Source organism: Stegodyphus dumicola, chromosome 12, assembly GCF_044657685.1.
Source record: "Stegodyphus dumicola isolate Sdum_Otavi_A_Nest chromosome 12, ASM4465768v1".
In the NCBI taxonomy this organism is placed as follows: Eukaryota; Metazoa; Arthropoda; class Arachnida; order Araneae; family Eresidae; genus Stegodyphus; species Stegodyphus dumicola.
The window spans coordinates 108,025,125-108,048,394 of record NC_140779.1 but is presented as its reverse complement, the minus strand read 5'-3'; the positions used below and the strand labels follow the sequence as shown (position 1 = coordinate 108,048,394).

The window sequence follows — 23,270 nt, the reverse complement described above, 5'->3', positions numbered from 1 at the left end:
TATCTTATCTGCTAGTCTACTGGTGCCAGTCAAAATAGACAGCAACAGTAATGTAATATTATACAAGCTAAGTAGCATTGACTTATACATCACTAAAGAAATAAATACACTTCAGAAAACTTTCCTGTTTTCCGAAAGTGTCAATATCTTCATTATTAAGGGAAACATGAAATACTATCCTCCACCCCCTGAAATATTTGACGAAGAAATTGACTGGATTAATGAAACCAAATACCTTGGAGTCACCCTTGACCAAAAACTTACCTTCAGAACCCATTTCTGGTCCGTAGTACAAAAATTTTAAATCACCACAGCTACTATGCGACCTCTTCTTGGTAGAAAAAGCAACTTATCTACTACAAACAAATTAATTCTATATCGCTCCATACTGCGCTCAGCTCTCCTTTATGCAGCACCGATCTTGGGACATGCAGCTAAAACCAATATTAAACAATTACAAATTCTACAAAATAAAATTCTACGAGAAATTATCAATGCTCCTTGGTATATTCCCAACATCTATATTCACAGAGACCTTCGAATCGAACTTATTCAAGAGTATATTAAACGATTAACTGTCAACTTCTTTTATTCAGTACAAACTCACAGTAACAACATTATTAGCACTCTCAGACACTCCCCGCATCCCAGAGAAAAACATCGTTACCCAAGTGACATCCTTCCCACATAAGAATCGCAACCTTAATTGACTCATTCACGCTAAACTGACTCTGCGGTTTTAACACCTGCTGCTACATCTCATAACGACACTGAACTTGACACCCCCCTTTTTTTTCGCCGCCGCTAGTGCGGACCTCACTCTCTTTCATCCGCCTCCCACTCTCCTTTCACCCTTCTCTTTCTCCCCCCACCCGATCCTTGTCAGAAGTCGAGTGAAAAGATGTTTTTACATCTTGACAAACGAGAATTTACTCGAGAATAAAATACGATCTGCGTGTGTGTGTTCTAACCTCCTTGATATGAACACAGCTCCCCCCTTTTGTCTACACTCATGGACACAATCGGATTTTAGGATATTTTCTACTTCCTTTTCTTTTCCTTCTACAGGGCCCCCTTTTTTTTCTTATCTCTATTACATTTGGGCCACTTATTTAATTTTATTTTGTCCCATCGTTTCGTCCTGCCCTATCGAACTGATATAAAAAAATGTACGAAATTCCTTTTTATCCTCCTCTGAAATACGAAATTCCTTTTTATCTTCCTCTGAAATACGAAATTGTCCTTTATCGCACCTAAGCTTGATTTTTCTACCCTTTGGGCAAAAAGACGTAGTGGGTGCGAAACAACACATCTGTCTTCTTTGTCCGTTTTTTAATATTAGTTTGTCAATTTTATATTTAATTACCATAATTCAGGTTGTTTGTATCCAATTTTCGCGTACGTATTCGTAGAAAACTGTTAATGGTATTTATTGAAATTTTTGTAATAGATTCTGTGTGTAAAGTTCAGGCATCTTACGTTCTCTAAAAAAAAAAAAAAAATTTTTTTTTTTCCTCATAGATGTAGTCTAACATTTTTAAAATATTCATCTCTTCTTTGTACTGTTTTTTGTAATATTGCCTGGAAGTACTGATAATATCATTCTTTCCATTGCAGGAAATACATTTCACCGTCTGTTTTTAAAAGACACACATGTCTCGTTCAGGCAAGTATTGAATTTTTGAACGGCTTGAGAACTATAATAGTATATCGGTAACTAATATAATATTATAACTACTATAATAGTATATCAGTAACTAATAGTATATCGTTACTGATCCTTTATTTTTCATTATATTATTAATTTATAGTATTTTATATAAATTCTTTCAGATCACTCAAATGAAATCTCTAAAATGCTACAGTTTATTCCTCAGATTGGAGATATATTTGAGGTCAAAGAAAAAGTTGGAGAGGGTAAGCTATAAGTTTTAAAATTTGTAATGAATGAAATTAAGTTGTAATGATATATAGTAACGTATTTTATTTAGAAATTAGAATTTCCTAGATGATAGGGATGGTGCCTGTATAAAAAATTATTATTCATTTGAGCAACCAACTCTAGTGTTGCCTCAATGTGACAGAAGCTGCTATTGATTTATTTTGTCACTCTTCCAATGACTATTTTGTATCTAAATTGCAGGTGATAGCTAAACAGGATCCGGAAGAAGTTAAAATGTTATCCAGCCAGTTTCAGTAATTATCTCCATAGCAAATAATGTAACTGGTACTCAGACTGTTGGCCAGTAGTACGTAACGGTAAAAGTATATTTTAGGGTACCCTTTGGTGATTTTTGGCGGTACATGGATACCAATTTTGTGCAATTCTTTGACTCGTTATTTTGGCTTGTGAAGCGGCGATTTTTGTGCCAAAAATAACAAAGTAAAAAACAAAGCCAAAGTAACAAGACAAACAATTGCACAAACTCAGTATTCGTGTACACATCGACTTATTTTCATTTAAAAAAAAATTCCCGAATTGCACAAAAAATGGCATTGCGCACTCCTTTGACTTTATCCATATGCACGTCGAACTATTTTCACTTAAAAAAAATCCTCGAATTGCACAAAAATGGCATTGCACACTCTTTTAACTTTATCCATGTACACATGACCTATTTTCACTTAAAAAAAGTCCCAGAATTGCACAAACTTGCATTGGGCACTCCGTTTACTTTGTCCATATACACATCGATATATTTTCACTTAAAAAGTCAAAGGAGCACCAAATTCTACAATATAGGCAAACAAAAAATACATAATCTCAATAAAATACATTTTAAACCAAACAATAAAATAACATAAACAAGGAAAAACATGTTATACATTTAAGCACTACCAAAAGCAAATATTCACTTACCATTATTTTCGAGTTCGCTTCGTACCCCCAGAGCTACGTAAAAATCAAAATATCAATCATACTCAAATGACTTTTTTCAAACCAGGTACTCTTTCTGATCGAACACTTCACATAGTGACCATCTGAACCTTTCTTCCTACAAACCCATTCAAATCCATCTAAACAGTTTTTACGTTCGACTAGACGCATATCCTTCCTACGTACAGGACACTTATAATGGCTACTAAGTAAACCTTCATTTACACACCAGTCAATTAAAGCGCTTTTCCCCTTTTGCTCTAAATCAGATAGAAACTTCAAATTTATCTTACTACATTTGGCCATTCTACCGTCTAAAAAATCAAACCAACACACACCACAAAAACGCTTACAAAACATCCCATAATACAAAATTTCCCAGAATCATGCACCCGATTATGTCACAATAGGTTTTCCATAACATTCAACTACTCAGGCTACCATAAATGAAACAATTTGGCGATAAATCAAACAACAAATTCGCCATAATACAAGGGTACCTTAAAGTCTACTCTACCCGTACGTAACATATGGTTAAAGCAGTTTCACTTGCTGCGCAGTAATTGATTCAATTTTTTTTAGCAATTCATGATGGGAACAAAGTGGTCTTTTTTGTCCATGAACTTTGTTGGGTAGATTGCCAAGCTTTTAAATGGGATAGGAAGAACATAAGGATTAATTGTTACATTTTTAGCTGTTAGCAGGGCTAATCTTTGGAATATGGTAACAGGTATTTTGGCGACATTTTGGTAAGGCGATAAAGGTTACTAGCTAGGACTTTAGCAGTGTACATGGATAAAGTCAAGAGTGTGCGCAATGCCATTTTTGTGTAATTCTCGGATGTGTTTTTAAGTGAAAATAGGTCAATGTGTACATGGATACCGTATATGTGCAATTCTTAAAAACGCGGGAAGCAGTGGGCGATTCTGCACTTTCTCCCAATTTCGCGCCTAATCTTCATCATGATTAAGCACTTTTGTTCCATAAAAGTTCTAGCTTAAGCGTAATTCGGTTAGCAGATTGTTGGAAAAAAATGTTGAAAAAAAAAAAAAAAAAAGCCTTTACTTCGTGAAAAAAAAATGGCGTCCAAACAAAAAATAGGAGGTTGCTGTAGCAGGGTTGGTCGCCAAATTTTCGCCAAAAAATCGCCAAGTTACCATAATCCAAAGATTAACCGTTATCAGAAATTACAGACCAAGGTTCTTAACCAGGGTGTAATTTCACGGTTTTAGGCGGGAATGCCGTCAATCTTTTATTTATTGTTAAGTACAGTACAAAGTCTGAAATCTGGATGCTCAAATCCACCAACAATGTTTTTCTCGTAGGCTTTGCGCATGTGCATTTAATTTCCCCCTCCGTGCATAATAAAACATCTGGAGAGTCCCAATTCTTAATTTTACTTCGACACTAAATAAAATAGCTTGTTATTGAAGAAGCAAAAAACCTTCAGAAAGACCTTCTTCAGAATCTGCCTAAGAGGAAAGGCATCTTTCCTCTTAGGCAGATTTCTTTCCCATGCTTTGCCGTAATTTAAACAAACCAAACCCAACTGATGTATGTTGCGAAAAATTTTAAAGTCCACATTTAATAACATTACAAAAATTGCAAATATGGTCTTAGTTAGATCATTTTAAATGCAGGTATTTATATTAATTACACTAATTGCATATATTTATTATATGAATATGGTTGATCTTTACATTATGGTAAAATGGCGTTTTTTTGGCGAAAATTTGGCGACCAACTCTCCTACAGCAACCCTCTATTTTTTTTCCCGCCGCCATTTTGTCTTCACGAAGTAAAGACATGTTTCTTTTCTTTTTATCTACTGAACACTTCTTCCAACAATCTACTAGCCGAATTACACTTATGCTAGAAATTTTATCTAACAAAATGCTTAATCATGACCAATATTCACTGCAAAATTGGGAAAAAGTGCACAATATCATACTCCTTACGCGTTTTTCAAAATAACACATACACATTAACCATGTACACGGCGACTTACTTTTTACTTAAAAAAACATCCCAGAATTGCACAAAAATGGCATTGTGCACACTCTTCACTATATCCATGTACACTGCTTTTTTCTCATAAATTAGAAAAATTTCACGAAAATACATGACAATTTTCTCAATCTTTAAACCCGGTAAAAAGAACATATATGAAATTACCTGATCGCGAAAAAGTATTTACCCTTTCCAAATATGAACATTTCCACATATAAAATAAATAAAATATCCAAAAACTTTTACCTCTAAATCAGCTATTACATTATACACGTCACCAACGAATTCATACCGCAACCATTACAAATACTTATTGTCAGATATTTAAATTATTTCCATACACGTTTACTTCAACTAAAACGTATACCAAATTCCTACAAATGTAAAATTCACAAAATAACATCATTTAATTTATCATTTAAATGATTTAATTAATCATTTAATTAAAATATAATTAAATTCAAAAACACTACTTAAAATATAAATGAGCACATACATTAAATTAATGCATACATAAATACCCATTTCGAATTCACTTTAGTTACGGCCATGGGATCCAAAAATTCACGAACACTGTTTCACACAACACAGAATAAAGCCAAATACAAAATTTCCAGATTTTTTCCGGATTTCCCCCCTTTTCCGATTAAAGAACTGTAATTCGTCCATTAATATCACATGACATATCCCATGATCTCTCATTTCCCTTACACAAAATAATGCGTAATCGGAACTGAGTACTGCTCACGTTATTACCAAAGTGCCAGGTAGTAACCTTTATCGCCTCCAAGATGTCGCCAAACTACCAGTTACCATATTGTAAAGATCAACCGTGAATATTTTAAATGTCTATTTTATCATTAATTATTATAATATATTTATGGACGACATTTCTTTTTTGATTGTGCCGTGCAATTTATCTTTGATTTTAATTTCACTTTTAAATTTTCACACCATAATTTTATTAAAGTCTTCTGAAATTTAGTCACAGTTTCACTCAATCAAATCTGACAGATCATAGATGCAACATACACTATGTCAAATATCAGTCACTAAGGGTGTATGGATTAGGTTTTTCATTCCATCTGTTTTGTTTATTTCATGCTTATGACTGCATAAGAAGACTTACGTGAAACAAATGTTGTGTCGCAAGCAGTGACACCGAGATGTTATTTCACATATAACTGAGAAGTGCAGCACTAATTAGCACTGTAATTATTAAAGAAAGTATCCTAGCTTTTAAAACGCTTTACTGCATGTAATGTGAAATTAATTACTTTATGATTTTAAGAATAAGAAGGATTTTTGTGTTTATTTAATTCAATATGCAAAGCATGTCAGGGCTAGCTGAAAAAGGGCAGGCTTTTGTGAATATATTCTAGGGTAAATAGGCTCATACATACATCACTTAAGGTAAACCATGAAAATGTCACAAAATTCATAAAACGCATGCTGAAAAAAATAAGTTTAATCTTTAGATTATGGTAACTTGGCGAAAATTTGGCGACCAACCCTGCTACAGCAACCTGCTAGTTTTTGTTTAAATGCCATTTTGTTTTCAAGAAGTAAAGGCATGTTTTTTTTTTTTTTTACTCAACATTCTTTTTCCAACAATCTGCTAGCCAAATTACGCTTATGCTAGAACTTTTATGGAACAAAAGTGCTTAATCATGACGAAGATTACGTGCGAAATTGGGAGAAAGTGCAGAATCGCAAACTGCTTGCCGCGTTTTGAAGAATTGCACATACACAGTAACCATGTACACGTCGACGTATTTTCACTTAAAAAAAATCCCAGAATTGTACAAAAATGGCATTGCACACACTCTTGACTTTATCCATGTACACTGCTAAAGTCCTTGCTAGTAACCTTTATTGCCTTACCAAAATGTTGCCAAACTACCTGTTACCATATTCCAAAGATTAGCCAAAAATAACCTGCACAGCCAGCTTGTTTGTCAGGATCTGAGCCGAGATTGAACTACCAGTAATAAGCCGTCTTAACTACTTGTTAAACAAATCTAAAGAAAAACTCGTAATATCATGTAATCAAAAGTTATCTATGTGTTGTATGGTAGGATTGCTTTCTCAAGTACCAAGGTAGGGAATACATAATCTATTCCTTTTTTTTTTTAAGTGTTTGGTCACGGTATTAATCATTACACGTACTTTTCGTAATTCATATAGAATACTAATATTTCTATTAAAAGTGTCTTTTTTCATTTTTAGGTGTTTTGCTTATTGATACTCTCAAAATTGTATCTGATAATTAGAGTAATAGGTATAAATACAATAGACATATGTGATAAATCAGGTGTGGCCCAACTTTATGTCAGTGAGAGCCACAACTGCATATTTACATCATTCTAAAAGTGGTGAAATAGGTTTCAGGCAGCAAGAAATGTCCGAGTCCAAACAATCATTCAGTGACAGTCTTCAATAAGAGCCATGCTGCTGTAATAAATTAATGAATGCATAGCTTTTAATACATCCATTTAACATAAACAGGTTTTCATTTTTTTCCCCTCAATATACTTGCAAACAACTTTAAGCATTTTATGTTAAAACAACTGCCTGCCTTTTTTCATAATATATTTGTCAGTACCAATAATCTTCAAGAGTACTGAAATTCTCTTCAGTAGCATTGTTAATAAAACTAGAAAATTGTACATTTTATTATTTTTTAAGAGTCATTTACACTTGGATTCATTACACAAGTAGTGGTTTGCTAATTTTGATGACTTTGGGGATCCATAAAACTATTTTGTCACTTTAGAATCAAAATTTTTTATTTCAATTTAATCATCTAATTGTGTATCACACCTGAGATCTTCTCAAAGGTTATTGTTGGAAAAGCATTAACAATATGTTATCTGGTTAAAGTTTTAAGCCATCAATATTGTTTTTCTCATTATTTTAGATGACAATAACCAATAATAAAAATAAAAACATTACTTAATTAGTTATTTAACCCTTAGCCTGTCGAGTGCTTTTCTGCGAATCCCTTTAAAACTGTCGCTAGTTTTGGACCGAACTTCCCGTAAAATGTCGCGAAAATAACCCTAAACCTCTGAAAATTGTCAAGCAGTTCTTTTGTTATTTCCCATCCCTCCCAGAATTTTACTTCAATGATTCCGCTAAGTGAGATTGATTACACTAGATATTGTTCGGTAGATGTGAGCTCTCAAGAGAATTGCAAAAGGCTAGACTCTCCGTGATGACCGTCTTAAGGGTCAGGGTACAGCTGCGAAACTTAAAAGTTTCCTTCCCTTAAACAATCTTATCTCTACATATAATAAAAGAAAGAGTCTGTCTGTGTGTGTGCCTTTCGTTCGAGCTGCGCGTAAGCTAATAGACCCACGGCTATGAAATTTGGTACATAGGTACATCTACACAAGAGCCAGTGCACTTTGAAGCGATTTTTTTTAATTCAAATTTTTTTTATTTCATGTTTTGTGACGAAATCGTGTCATTTTGATACATAATGGGCTATAGGAAAGCGAGATTTTACTCTACACACTCCATTTTTACATCGTCATGAAATGTGGGCACTTAGCTATTTTATGAACTTAAAATAAATTTTGTGTTTCAATAAATCGATTAAATACGAATTTATTTAACAAAGGGAGCTTAACACTTTTTCAATGGGATTTTTTCTAAAAAAGTTTATTTTTGAAAATGTACAGTTTATTTTTCTTTGATTTTTGGACACGTTAAACTTTCATCCTTGCGAATGCTTTTACAAAAAGAATTTCGGAAAAATGATAATATTTTGTATTTTTAAAAGATTTTTTAAATGAAGCTTCTGAGTACACTTCTCGCATCTCACGTCTTTAAAAATGTGATTTTGGCAACAATTTTCCTGTCTTAATGTTGTTGATAGATTTTTGATGAAATCGCATCATTTTGAATAGTTTCATTCTTTTAGAAATATGGGTTTGGCAACAATTTTTCATCGTATTTCTTATGTCACTGTTTTTAAGAGATTGGTATATTTCATTTTCATTTTTATATAAATATAATATATTTTTATTGATTTTTTTTTTTTTTTTTGATAAAGTTGTTCTGTGGAGTAAAATTCTGCGCGGAATTTTATACTTTTTGAGTTGCTTTCATGTTATTTTTTGCTTATTTCCCTGTTTATAAGATATTGAAAAGTTTTGCATGATTTTTGTTCTACGGAAAGTTGGTTAATTTTTTAATTAGGATAATTAATATTTGTATTAAGAGATACAGCTTGTTTCATTGTAATTTTTTCCCTTGAAAACATAAGATAAAATATCATTAATTATACTTTGCTTTTCAGAATTTTTTGTTTTTTGCATTCCTTTATTTTATTTATTGCTCATTTCACTGTTTTTAAGATATTGAAAAATTTTGACTGATTTTTTTAGGAAACAAAGTTCTTAACCTCCTTTATACCATTTGAGTTCTTAAGATTTTGCAAAGGGAATTTGGTTAATTTATTTATTAGGATAATTAATATTTGTATTAAGGGATATTGCTTATTTCATTGTAATTTTGTTATACATAATAACTTTTTTTATGAAGTTGTTCTGCAGAGTAAAATCCTATGCAGTTTTTTAATTTAACGTTTGGAGTTCCCTTTAGCCATTTTTCCGGTACATTAAAAAGCCAGACGAAGTCTCGCAGCGAATCTGCTAGTTTTCAAATAAATTGGTTTTAAAATTTACCCGGTTATATTTTAAATTATTACGCATTTTTAACCTAAGTAACCTAAATCTGTATGTCACTGATTATCACATGGAATTTCAATGCAGACTGATTAAACTGCTATCACTAAAATTATATTCTGACAAATATCTGATGCAACTTTCATTCCTTCTAAGATATTGCTGAAACATTTCGTATTATTTCCGATTTTCTGTATTTTTGTCATTAATTAAAAATCTTTAAAACCTTCAGCATTTTCCTATATTCTTCAAATGCATGCAACTAATAATTATTTTAAATAATTTCTTTTTTCCTTAATTATTACGTAGCTTTAAGAGAGTAATAAGCGAAACATTTGGGTGTTTTTTAAGGGAGATATTATTAATATTAAATTTGCATTTTACTTTTTCATATACATTCAAGATATTCAGAAAGGGAATTATAACTTGAAACCGTTTTCAGTGTATCGTAAATTTATTGATTCAAATTAAAAATTCTTGCTTTCCTGTCCAAGAAACACTAGTAAATTTTATCTGAAATAGGAAAGATGAGACTTATTAATAACAAACAAAGCAATTAATTTGGAAGTCAAAGAACAAAAATCAGCGTTATATTTTCAAATTTTCACAGGACTAGTTTCGATGGTTTTACCGAACCATCATCTTCAGCTGCAAAAGCGCAAATAAACGAGATAAGATATAATGAAAATTAGATTGTGAAAATTTGAAAATATAACGCTGATTTTTGTTGTTTTGACTTCCAATTTAATGTTTGTTCGGCTTGTTATTGTATCTTAATTAAACAAAGCAATGTTGTTACTTATTAGCTTACAATATAATTTATTCAATATGGTATTTTTGTAAAGAAAGAGTGTTGCTGTACATTTGGTAAAGTAAAAATAAGGATTTCATTTAATAATTATAAAAGTTATTAATTATTTAATAATTAATCATAAGAATATGAATAATTAAATATTTTTTCGGAGATATATTTTCCGGCGATATTTTTTTCTAGGGATCCCAGCATACATTTTTGAAGCATTATGCTCTAAATAAATGTCTTGTTTGAACATAGCATTTATTGTTGACAAATCTCCAACCAAAGGAAATACCTTACTAGGGAGGATATTCAAACAAAAATTTTTATTAGAATAAATATTTTCGTTATTTTATTACTACTAATAATATACAAACATTAGTTTAAGTTCACTATAGTTGAGTGAATAAGATTGCTGGATGTTGGTAGTTTGTTGTTGGCAACCGAACAGTTTAGATGCTTGTGGTCTTTATGATTTTCCCGATGCGTAACGTGAATTCAAGCAAATTTTATTTAGAAAATTGCCCACGAAGGTGTTCTCTTAAAGCAGATAACCCATGACTTCTTAGAAACTGTAAAATATAATGTGTGGATATTTTCCGTTATATGATAACACGAAGAAAATGATTTCCTATATGAAACATATGATCAGCGCTGTTATTGCACGCCGTTTAATTAAATGCATCCATCTTATTCCTTACAATTAATTTTCCTTTTTCAAAGAAAGTTTGATTTCAGTAAAATGTACTATTTACAATGTGTCATTTTATTTTGCTCGTTTTTCATGCAAATATTCAAATTCAGATAGATATTGCGTAAGTTCAGAAAGCCAACTAGTCTCCAAGCAGTAAGATAGCCGAGCACCGGTAAATTCTAGCGGCTGCATGGGAGGCTTAGGGGTTTTTCATAAGTACAATTGATTGTGAATTAACAGCTTGTTTGCCACAAAAAAAAAAAAAAAAAAAAAAAAAAAAAAAAAAAAAAAAATCTACCCTGAAGACTTCCTTTTTCTTAGACAAATAGGTCCTGTGTGCTTAATCATAATCCAAAATCTTAAGCGTATAAATCTTTTATCATAGCCGATGATGACGATGAAATATTTTCTATCTGATGTGTCAAGTTATCATAATTGTATATTTCTAATGAAAATTGTTTGGCTCATGTTACCCTATATTGAAAAAAAGATTCAAATTGGTTTTTAGCTCAAACAGTATTTTCATTATTAATTATATCACGAATTTTATCAATAGTATTCTTAGTATTTATTGCAGGCATGTATTCAAGAATATAATATACACAAAGCTGTGTCTAATGATTATGGTTAATTTTTATATAAAATTTTATAGTATAAAAATTTAGGTTCGTAGGTCAGCCATATTTGAAAGAGTACTTGTGTATTATAAGAAAAGAGAGAGAGAAATTTAAGAATAAAAATATTTACCACGAAGTAATATAAAAATGCACTAGAATACAAAAGAGTACAATACTATTTCATGTTTTGTGGATATACTTGAAGACAGAAACATGTTTCAGCTGTATTCGTTCATCGGAGAAAAACTTTTCATATGAAGCTATTTTTTTCAAATCTTTCACTATACAAGTAATACAAAAGCAGTATAGGAATTTCTTTTCTTAATACCCAACCGAAGAGCTGAGGGGACGTACAATGATTAACATACAATGGGTGCCTTGAATTATTTTGCTTTACATGCAGTTTCCTTATATATGTAAAACAAAATAAACTTTCACCCATTCCAAGATTTCAAGAACTCACAGGGAGAGAGAGAAATATCTATAACAAATTTTATTGCTGTTTGACTGATTGCTTCGGGAACGTCTTCCAACTCAAGCTTTCAAGCTTCTAGCTATTCAAATATGAACGCTTCTCAGCAAAGCCATTTGGACCGCATCTGCTTTGTTAAAGAAAACCTTTTGGGGGTAAAATCATCCACTTCATCGGGTTTTTCAAACAAAGCAGTCAGTGGTCCTGTTACTACCTGCTGACCTAGAGAAATTTCTCAGAAACTTTTGTTCGAAAAAAAAACGAGTTTTATATTTTTAAGAATTTCCATTCTAACAGCAAAATTTTGTTATTTTTCATATATCGATGAAAAGAAACTAATTTGTTTTTAATAAAGAAGAAAAAAATTAATAAGCTTATTTAAATTTTTTACACAGCACTGAGAAAGGAGACGAAATTTAATTTTCTTTATAAATATTTTTCTCAGACAATAATTTAGTGTTTTTCAAATTACGAGAATAGTGCGTTAGTGCATGCATTTTCAAATCAGATTTATTTAATTAATATATATGGATATGCCGAACAAGCACACTTTCGCACACATACACTGTATATTAGTACATACATAAAAATGAAATAAAATTTGAAAACAAGCAATTTAAAAACTACTGTATTGAAAAATTATTGAAAATTTGTTTTTACCTCATTTTTTTTCGTTATATACATTTACTTCAGTTTTTTTATATGCATTTACTTAATTTTATTTTCTTATATGCATTTACTTGAATTTTATTTTGTTATATGCAACTGTTAGTCTTTTTGAAAAATTTTTAGATTTTTTGAGTATGGCAAAGGAAACGAGACCTATCAGCCGAAGGCAATGAATGTCTCCATGGACGACTTTCTAAGTAAAACGTACTCATGTTCATGTTACACATAGGGGAAATCACAAAATTCAACCAGTTCGTTTGTTTGGGTTCGAATATGAGTCGAAATAGCGATAATCAGATATCTTAGCCAGGAGGCCATTGATTGGGTTTGACAGATTTGGAAACCTAATAAATAGTATTTAATAAATATAATGTTATTAAACGAATCGGATTTATATAAACCAAATAAAATTCTTATATCGAACACAACTAAAACTCGATATAACTTACACTGATAAACTGATGTGTAATAACACTGATAAATTAAAATACTAAACGGAATATACATTAATTCTACATAGATAATTTTTTGTAATGTATTTCGCTGGGAATGTCTGGCCGCAAAATCCTGATTATATATACTCTTATTTTAAGGTTGTCACATATCTGATGGTTTGACTTTTACCTCAAAACACAAAGAATCCACAAAATTCAGTAAAATTAATAACTTTATTTCCCTGTTGAAAATTCTCTGAATCTTTTCAAATATAAAAGCACACGCGCCAAGCAGTTTGCTTTAAATAAATGTATGCAGCAACAAGAAGATACGCTTTTGACAGCAACTCGTTTCGAAAATCGAAAATTTTTCTAAATGTAAGAGATTTGTTGCTTAAATTAATTTTTCATTAAACAAAAAAACAAAATAGAATCGCATATTATTAAAAGAATTTTATTGATAATTCAAATTCTGAAAACAAGAACATTGTTGTTATAAAAAACAAAGAAAAAATAAACAACATACTTCATTCAACGGGGGCCAACTTTGGCGCATAAACTTTTCAACATAAAAATATTTGAAGCATGTTATGGATAAAGGTTTATTTGATTATGGCAAAGTACTCGATAGTTATTTGCCTAAGGTGAAGGATGCCTTCGTTCGAGGACTGCCTAACGGAATTGGCTTGCATACATGTTACGCATATGGAAAACTAAGAATATCATCCTGGCAACCAGCCCGTTTGCCGGTATTCGAACCCCGGACAGAACCACCAGTTGTTCCGTTAGACTCCGCTCAGTCGCTGGTGGGCTGTCCGATAACGGAAAAGTTCAAAATTTCATATTAGAGAAAAAGTGGTAGCATAGTATAGTTCGAAGTTATTGCCATTTCAGTAATGTGAAGAGATTTCAAGAATGTTTAATTATTTTATTTAGCTTATGATAAACTAAATAAAATAATTAAACATTCTTGAAATCGCTTCTCTTAACATACTGGTAGTTTGACCTGCATTCAAACCCCCGTGAACAAGCTGATTGCATGGGCGTTTTTATGGTTTTAACTTTTTGTTGTGCGAGATTGTTTCCCTTAGAAAATCTGTCACGAAAGCATACCTTCCCTTAGACAGATCGCCTTCACGTGCTTAATAATCTAACAAGCCAAACCAAACACAACCGAGCAAGGACTCGTAGTCAAGGCACATCATCATGGAAAGCTAACTAAAATTGGCTCATATTCACATTAAACATGGGCAGCAAAAATTCGCTAAAACTGGTATGCAGGCAATCCATTCGTCAGGATTTGAACCCGCTTCAAACTATTAGCATTCAACGATTTTACCGCTACTTCGTTGGAGGCCTTTTGTAGTATCTATAAGAAAAGTAATCGCAAAGACACAATCATTGCGTACTGACGGATGAATTAAGTTCGGAATTTAAAGAATAACTTTCATTCGTGCTATTGCTGTTAGCATTGACATTTGGACAGATGTTAATTTATTTTAAATTCTTTTAATGAAATTAATTCATATCTTTAAATAATTGATCTTCTGACTGTAATTTTTTGTGCGGAGTATATCTAATCCTTCCGTATACTAACTGTTTTAATTCATTTACACTCCATTAATTTTAAGAGATTTTATATCGATAGATTTCTTTCCAAAAATGTTTCAAGGATTACATATTTTTTCTTTAGATTTCAAAACATTTTGGATTTAAAATCTTAATAATAAAATTTTTAAAACAAATATTTCTAGAAATTCCTTCGTCGTATTCATTTATTCCATTTAGTTGAAGTTTCGAGTAGAATATCTTCCTTTCAACATTCATATAATTTTTATATGTCAGTTCGCCATTTCTACGGAGCATAGAGCCACACATACGAGTGCAAAACTCAGGCATGCTGAAAGCACAGTTTTAACATTTAAGAATGTAAAAAGAAGAATATACCATTATAATAACGCGCATTTGAAATACGAAGGCAAACAAGAAAGCTGGTTGTAACATTTTATATTTTTTCTTGACGAATCAGAAATTGTAATCATTTTTCAATACAAAAATAAAATATTTGATTCTATAACATATAGGCATAAAGGCGTCCTCCGTTACAATTCTCATTTTTTCTTGTTTCTACTAAAATTCGGCAATGTACTATAGCAACGTTGGATCCTGTTTTGACTTTCATTTGTATAAAGTACCACAAGGCAAACAATTGTAAAACGATTTATCTTCTTTCGCAAACTTTTAGTCGGCACACACATACTTGCTGTCTGACAAAGATACTTCACTCTAAGGACTTTTTCCTAAAGTGCTCTTTTCAAAGAGACTTCACACCCTATTAAGACCTTTGTGTCAACTGACAGCCGCCTGCAGAAAGGTAGGGGAAGGAAGACCAGATCGCGTCATCTAAACACGTCTTAAGCAATCTTCGCGAAATTCGGGCTTCGTGTATACACGTCTTGAGCATTTTTCGTGCGATTTGAAATTCGTGTAAAGACGTTTTAAGCATTTTTAAAGAAATTCCAAAAACGTTTAAACACGTCTTAAGCAGTTAAAATGCATATTTTGGCGGCCCACAAAATCAAAATATTTTAGAGGTTGGAAACCTCATGGTTCAGCGTGCTTAACGCTACGTTAACAGCCGTGTTACCAATTATCATTTATCCCCTCCCGCGAACCAGCATTTGTCACCGAAACCTCCTCAATTATATGAAAATATTTCTATTTATTGTTAAAAGTTCATAAAAATAGTGTGAAAATACGAAAAAAATAATAAATAAGTGAAGAATAATTTAAATCGGCAATTGCGAACAACGACGGTCATAATTCAACAAAATGAACGTAAGAGGAATGGTTGCAACTTTCGAACAAGCGAATAGGTTGAATCTGCTGGGTTACCAAGTTTGATCTATTATCGCCAAAATTGGCGATGTTTACATTTACCGGGTTCTTTGCAAAAGGGCTTCCCTTTTTCTTGTTTAGTTTAACGTTAGTTAATTAAAACACATTAAAGTATAAACAGCTTCTGACAATGCCTATTTCGCAAAGACCCACTTTAAAATGGGTTCCCGCTCACACAGGGATTCAAGGCAATGAAGCCGCTGACCTACTGGCCAAGCAGGCAGCCAATTGTACGGATATATTAGAAAGACCAACTAAACTTCCTTGGTCTCATATTAAGCGAACAACTTTGACAAGTCTGCTACAAAATTGGCAAAGTAGATGGACAGAGGCAGAGGTAGGACGAAGGACATTTCGCTTACTGCCAAAAGTTAACATGGAAATAAAGACCCACTGTGCTAGCCTAACACAGTTCTTGACAGGTCATGGACCATTCCCAGTATACCTGAACAGATTCAGACTTAGGGATACTCCTTTCTGCGAATGCGGAGAGGAAGGCGACACGGACCATTATTACTTCCATTGTGTACATACAAGAACCTGGCACTTGAAGAAACCAGCGGACTGTGCCTGGGCAATGTGGACGACTAACACACTCAAAAACGGAATAGCCCTTGATAAAATAGAGAAAATCTCAGAACACTGCCTAAGCAGAAACAACCGTGGATAATATTATAATGTTTCAAAAGTTCAGAACTTAAAGCAGATAACCAGAATAACGCTTAGTGCCTTGCAGTTAACAATATGTAAAAACTGTTATTAGTTTATAATATTCAACCTTGTTACTCTGGAGTCTTCCCCGCCGTGATGGTATATAATTCCGTTTGGTTCATGTCCGTGGTCGGAAGCCATCATAGCGGTGCACTCACTCACTCACTCACATTAAAGTATAATCTAAAATTTAAAGAAGTGTATATGTATTTTTCGAGTTTTTCAAAAAAGGAGGGATGATTGTCTAGCAGTGGTGAAAGAGATGTATGGGGCAAAAAAGGTTGAGAATGTTATAGACATAAAAATAACAATTTAAAAAAGTATTATAACTTTTTCATGAAAATATGTGGTGTATTTCTCATGAAAATATGATAGATATTAGGGTGTGAAAAATGTACAGTGTAGTTCACATTAAAGGGGAAAAAACTGACCATATCATATAACTTGACTGCCAAATTGAAGAATTCTGAACTTTAACAAAAGTAAAGTATAGTAAATTTTACTAATACTCAGAGTGTTAGTAAGTTTTTCTTTTATATTTTCCCTCATTTTCCATGCAATATATTTAATTGTTCTAGAGAGTTTCTAAATGCTATATGTTGATTAAATGTTTTATTAATATCATTTTAAAAATATAAACTTTTGTTATGTATAAGCATTTATGTATTGTATTGAATTTTATCTTTATGTTTGCATGTTTTTTATAACTAGGTACCTTTAGCAAAGTATATCGAGCAATAGTTAAAGGGGACTTAAGTAGAAAGCAAGATTATGCTCTTAAATATTTAGTGCCTACCAGCAGGCCTTCTCGCATAGCCAGTGAACTTCAGTGCCTAAAAGAAGTTGGGTAAGAATTACATTAGTTTTTTTTTTCTTTCAAATATGTAATAATGTAGTGAATGAATAATTTGTAAAGTAGATGAAATATGATAGATATTATTTATTTTGGAAAAAGGGATAATGTTAAAGTCTGATAGATACATAGTATAGGGGAAAATTCATTGTATTTTATAATGTCTGTTTAACTTACTTTTTGTCATCAATTGTAGGTGTGATTCTTTACAATGAGTTTTTCTTTGTATTTATATATTCATTTCTTTATATATGATTCTTTAAAGTCACTCTAGCCTTGTATTGTCTTTTATTACATGTTGTCTTGTTTTGTGTATTTCCTTAAATTTATGCAGCTTCCAATCACAACTTTCTGCTTTGTTTGTCAATGGTTGTTACTATTTGATCATTTTATACTTATTTATTATTATGGCCTCATTATTTAAATAGTAGTGTAAAGCCCTCTTTTAGTTAATTGCATCAATGTGGCAGATCTTAACAACATTAGAATGGAATATGCAGTCCTCACCTCAGTGTTGAGGTATCACCGGAGCCATAGGCTAAAAAAATTTTTTAATCCAGCAATAGCTAAAGTGTTATACAAAATTTTTAGAAAGATTTAAACCTAACATTAATTTTGAGGTTCGCTGACTAGAAGATGTATGGCCCTTGCCAACGTCTTTATTGATATTTAAATACAAAAATTACAATGATCAAACTATATATCAAAGATAAGAGATAATAATCATATAATAATACAAAAATTATACAGATTCAAAAATACAGAAAAGTATGAAATACAAACATTACAATTCGTTACATTTTAGATTAATACAAATTGTGGAATTATGCATAACATTTATAAGCCGTTACATTGTAATGTTATACATAGATTGTATTTTCATTAGAATATAAATATTCCGTAAGTTTAGATAGTTGAATTTGACCTTTTTCCAATAACATTAATTTACACAGAAGATCGAAGTTTAGACTTTGAGGAAATAGTTCTTGTCATTTACTATCCAAACTCGGGCACTCTAAAATCATGTGGAGTGCATCTGCTGAGTCTAAGCTGCAAGGGCAGCGATTTGGTGGATTTTTGATCTTAAATCTGTTAAAATAACAGGGAAAGGCTCCATGATTCGCAAGAATCTGATTAACGAAGAAATCATTAAAGTGTCTTCTTTCAGATATTTTAGGAAGGATCTTGAAGGTAGATCTACCGGTTTCTTCTTCTTGCCATTGGCGTTGCCACAGGATGAGAGCTCGCTCTTTGGCTTTATGCACTATATTACTAAGTGGAATTTTACAATTAATTCTCTCCGTGGAAGATATTCCTTTTTTAGCAAGTTCATCTGCTTTCTCATTTCCTCTGTAACCGCGATGGCCTTTTATCCAATGTAATTTTGCTTTAGTAATAAAGGCGAGCTTTTTAACTTCTATGATTTCTGAATTTAAGATGTCAAACTTTGCCAATGATTTTAATACTGCTTGACTATCTGTATATAGATGGGCTTTATACTTATGATCTTTTAACCATTGAAGAGCTGATTTCATCGCTTGTGTTTCCGCTTGGTATACAGAACAATTTTTATCCAATTTGTATGAATATTCAGCTTGTAAAGTACCTTTCCAGTAGACACAGAATCCTGCTCCTGTGCTTTCATCATTCTTTGATCCATCCGTAAATACTTCATAATCTTTATTAGTTGGAAGATGGTCATTCCATTCGTAGGTCTTAATCCGTGCAGGGTTAGTATACCATTTATGCACTGGGAAGTCGAGAGCTTCTTGGGGAAAATTAATATTTTCAAAAGAGAAGTCTGACCACCCTCTTTTAGTCCTCTGACTTGCACTCTCCTGGTCTAATTTGATGTCCAGGCCTGCTAGAGTCTGCAGGGCCAAAGTTGGGACAGTTTTGTAGCATTTAGTCATGGCTAATAAAGCCGCTCTTTGAATAGTATTGGCTTTGTTACGCATTTTAACTGTTGGTGGATACCACCAGGCTGCACAAGCATAAACTGCAGTCCTTTCGATTGCTCGTTTATAGAGTTCTTTCATGACCGCTTTGGATAAACCAGGAAATTTCATCAAACTATTAATTATTTTACAAACCTTGGTTTTTATATAATCTAGATGGGTAAGCCAAGTCAGGCACTCATCAATAATAATTCCTAAATATTTTATATGTTTTTGACGTTTAATTGTTATGCCATTCAGTTTAATTATGGGGGCAGAGTAAGCTGAGCCTCTCTTTTTAATTGTAATGAACATTGAGCTGGATTTCTCCGGAAAAAAGCTAAGTTTGCTTGTTTTTGCCCAATCTGTAATTCTAGTTAATGCATAGTTAGCTCTATTTTGAATCTGTTGATGTGTCGATCCCGTCACTATGAACAGTACATCATCCGCGTATGCTTGGATCTGAACACCTTCTCCATAATCTATTCTTAAAGCTGTGTTCATTACAATATTCCAAAATAGGGGTCCAGAGTTTGAACCCTGAATACATCTTTTCTCTTGAACATGATGGAAATGCTCAGTGTTAATTTCATAAACTATTTGACGATTATCCAGCATAGATTCAATAACCTTATATAGGTTGATAGGACATAAGAGAGATCTTAGTTCATTTAATAAGTGAGGCCACCAGATATTATTGAACACACTTTAATATCAAGAGATATAATATTCGTGTAACAATTATTTCTCCTATTTTTTTCGACCGTATTTATAATATCTTTGATTGCATCCGTGGAACATACTCCTACTGTAAATCCATATTGTTTTTGGCTAATTTTGCCGTTAGAGAAGAGATAGTAATTTAATCTGTTGGTTATCAACTTATCGTATACTTTGCTCCACGTATTTAAAAAGCAAATTGGTCTGTATGCTTCGGGGAGTGCGGAATTCTTTCCTTCTTTGGAGAACAAAACGAGTTTTGCTGTTTTCCAGCATTCTGGGAAGATGCCTCGTCGTAAGAGTTCATTATAAAGTTCAGTATGCAACGCTGGATTAGCATAAAATGCTTCTAAGATGATCTCTTTTAGAAGGTAGTCCAATCCTGGAACTTTACCATAGTTTAAGGATTTAATTGTATTTTCTACCTCCTGTGTAGTAAATGGGAGATCTTGTTTGGTTCCGTAGCTGCTTTTCAATTGAGTTCTGATTAACATGTGTTTCGAAGAATCTCTACTACTGTTATCTGCTGGAAAGTGTGATGTTCCAGAAGAAGTTTTATGGTCTCGTCAGTTGTTTGAGTTTTGGTATTGTCCGGTTTTTGTAACGCTTTAATTTGAAATGGTAAGGAAATATTTCCTTTTGCAATATTATAGTGCATTCCAAAGGATGATTTAGGATCGATATTTTCTAAATGATTTTTGCAGCATGTTCTTTTGAAATGCAGTAATTTACGTTTGTATTTTGCTAAGTCCTTTTTGTGAATTTGCTTATATTGGGCTCTTAGGTCTTCATCTTGAGTGCATCGCTGATAACGTTTTCTTTCAGCCAATATTCTTTTCCTCATTATAGATAAGTTTTGTGTCCACCATGGGACTCCTTTATGCTGTGTGTTAAGGAATTTTCCTTTGGCTTTTATTGCCATTTCACATATATTTTGTATTTTTAGAGTCCAAGTTTTTATGAGTTCGTTTAAGTCAACCGTATCTTTTATATATTGCGATTTTATAGTTGAAAAATAATTGCCGAGTTTTTCTTTAAACAGTAGCCAGTCCATTTTTTCCAACTTATACTTTCACCGTATAAGAGGATCTGTAGTTTTATCATAAGAAATTTCAAAATAGATATAGCAATGATCACTTAAAGAGAGGTTGTCTAAGACCCTCCAGTCACGAATCACATTTCCCCGACAGGCTGTGATATCGATCCAGCTTTTACCTCGAGAGCAATTATAGGTTGGAGGACCATTTGGGTCGTTTTCTACTATGAATTGTCTCGAAACTAAAAATTCTCGGACCATTCTTCCTCTGGGGTCCTCGAATGGAGAGCCCCATAGTTCACTCTTACCGTTGAGGTCACCTAATATGATATTATCTGATAAGTTTCTCTCAACCAAGTCTAGTAGAGAAGTTAAGTCTGTGAGATCAGTGACTGGTGGGCTATAACAGTTAAAGATCAATAGTGATCTTTGTTCTATTTTCAGAGTTATAATGTTCAAAGTTGGAGTGGTAATAGTATTCAGCACCGTTAGGCGGGGATTCATGACCACTATGGCCGTCTTCGGAAGTCCCTCCGGTGTTGAGATAACTTTAGTTTGTATTGGGAAATCCACTGGTTTATTATTAATGCAGTGCAGTTCTTGTACAAAAACCAAGTCGTAATCAAAGATGTGAGTTTTCAGTTGTGCAGTTGCAACATGAGATCTGGCTAAGTTTATTTGTAAAGCTCTTATGAAATTGTTACAATTGGAATTATACATAATTAATGCGCTTCAAGAGTTCTTCTATTTCTAGTATACGACATGGACAATTTTTATCGAAGCTTGAATGTCCTTCGTCATATTGCTGCTCGTTGTTTGCATTTCTTTCTGCACAATTTATGCACTTAAGAGTTGAGCTATCGCACTCCTTATGTGAGTGGCCTACTTCACACTTGAAACATTGAGTTGGTCGGAGATATTCTTTTAGATTAAATCTTTCCCAATTAATACAAACTTTTTTGATTTTAGTTAGTTGCTTGAATATATTTGGGGTGGTCTCACACACCCAGTGATTCTTATGTTTTTGTTTGATTGGAAATTTTACTTGTAATCCATCACCATCAAGTCCTTTGTTTTGAGCCTTTAAAGCTTCCAGAAGCTCTCCTTTAGAGATATCCTTTGGTATATCGTAGATGTTAATTTTTGGAGAACGTCTGAGTGGTCTCACGATTTGGACTTCCTCCTTTAATTCTGGAGCAGAACTGATTTCTTTTTCTAAAATTTCCAGGTCATTTTCTTTATTTGTTTCAATTAATAGGCCTCCTTTCGAGACCTGTTTAACTCTTTTAACTCTGATGTGGAGTTTCGATGGGTCAATGGTTTTCAATACTTTTTTCTTTAGCGATTCAGATTTATCCCCTTCCTTTGTGGGGTAAAGGATAGTTACAAACTGTTTTTCTGGTTTTTTCCTGGATCTAGATTGATTTCTAATGGGGCGTTTTATCACGTCCGCATATGAGTCCTGTTCTTTTTCTTTGTTTGTTAAAGCTTGTATTTGGCCTTCTAAGTGGGCCATCTCAACACATTGTTCCATTAATAAGTTGAATATCAGTTGAAACTGATGCCTAATATCTGCGGCCACATTTCTATTTCATTCGCTGGCCTTATTTTTAAGAATTGTTTCGAGGTTGGCTACATAGGCCTGACCTTTTTTAAGAATGTCTTTTGAGTCCATGGTTATAGATTGATCACTAAAAATTATACAAATATATACAGAGTTCAAATGCTAGGGTGGCTACTGACTTGGTACCCTAGGGTTCTCACTAAGTCAGCAAAGTAGTAGGCTGGTAAAGCTCAGGATTTCGGCCCTCTTTGATGAGGGAGCCCCCCGACCATACCAAGGTACCCGAG

The 23,270-nt window shown here is 32.8% G+C and overlaps 1 protein-coding gene across 3 annotated transcripts in view; it reads left to right on the top strand.

Annotated features, from left to right (window-relative positions):
* Positions 1-1,263: 1,263 nt before the first annotated feature.
* The window catches only part of LOC118204959 (cell division cycle 7-related protein kinase-like), a 94,328-nt gene continuing 72,321 nt past the window's right edge, over positions 1,264-23,270 (top strand). Inside the window, exons 1-4 of one of the 3 annotated variants that reach the window (XM_085806774.1) lie at positions 1,264-1,398; positions 1,618-1,666; positions 1,834-1,917; positions 17,585-17,720. In XM_085806774.1, the coding sequence (XP_085662900.1) occupies positions 1,654-1,666; positions 1,834-1,917; positions 17,585-17,720 (233 nt within the window). In that variant the 5' untranslated portion in view covers positions 1,264-1,398; positions 1,618-1,653. Of the gene's footprint in view, positions 1,426-1,617; positions 1,667-1,833; positions 1,918-17,584; positions 17,721-23,270 lie in introns of all 3 variants that reach the window. The other 2 variants (XM_085806772.1, XM_085806773.1) reach the window with 2 other exon arrangements.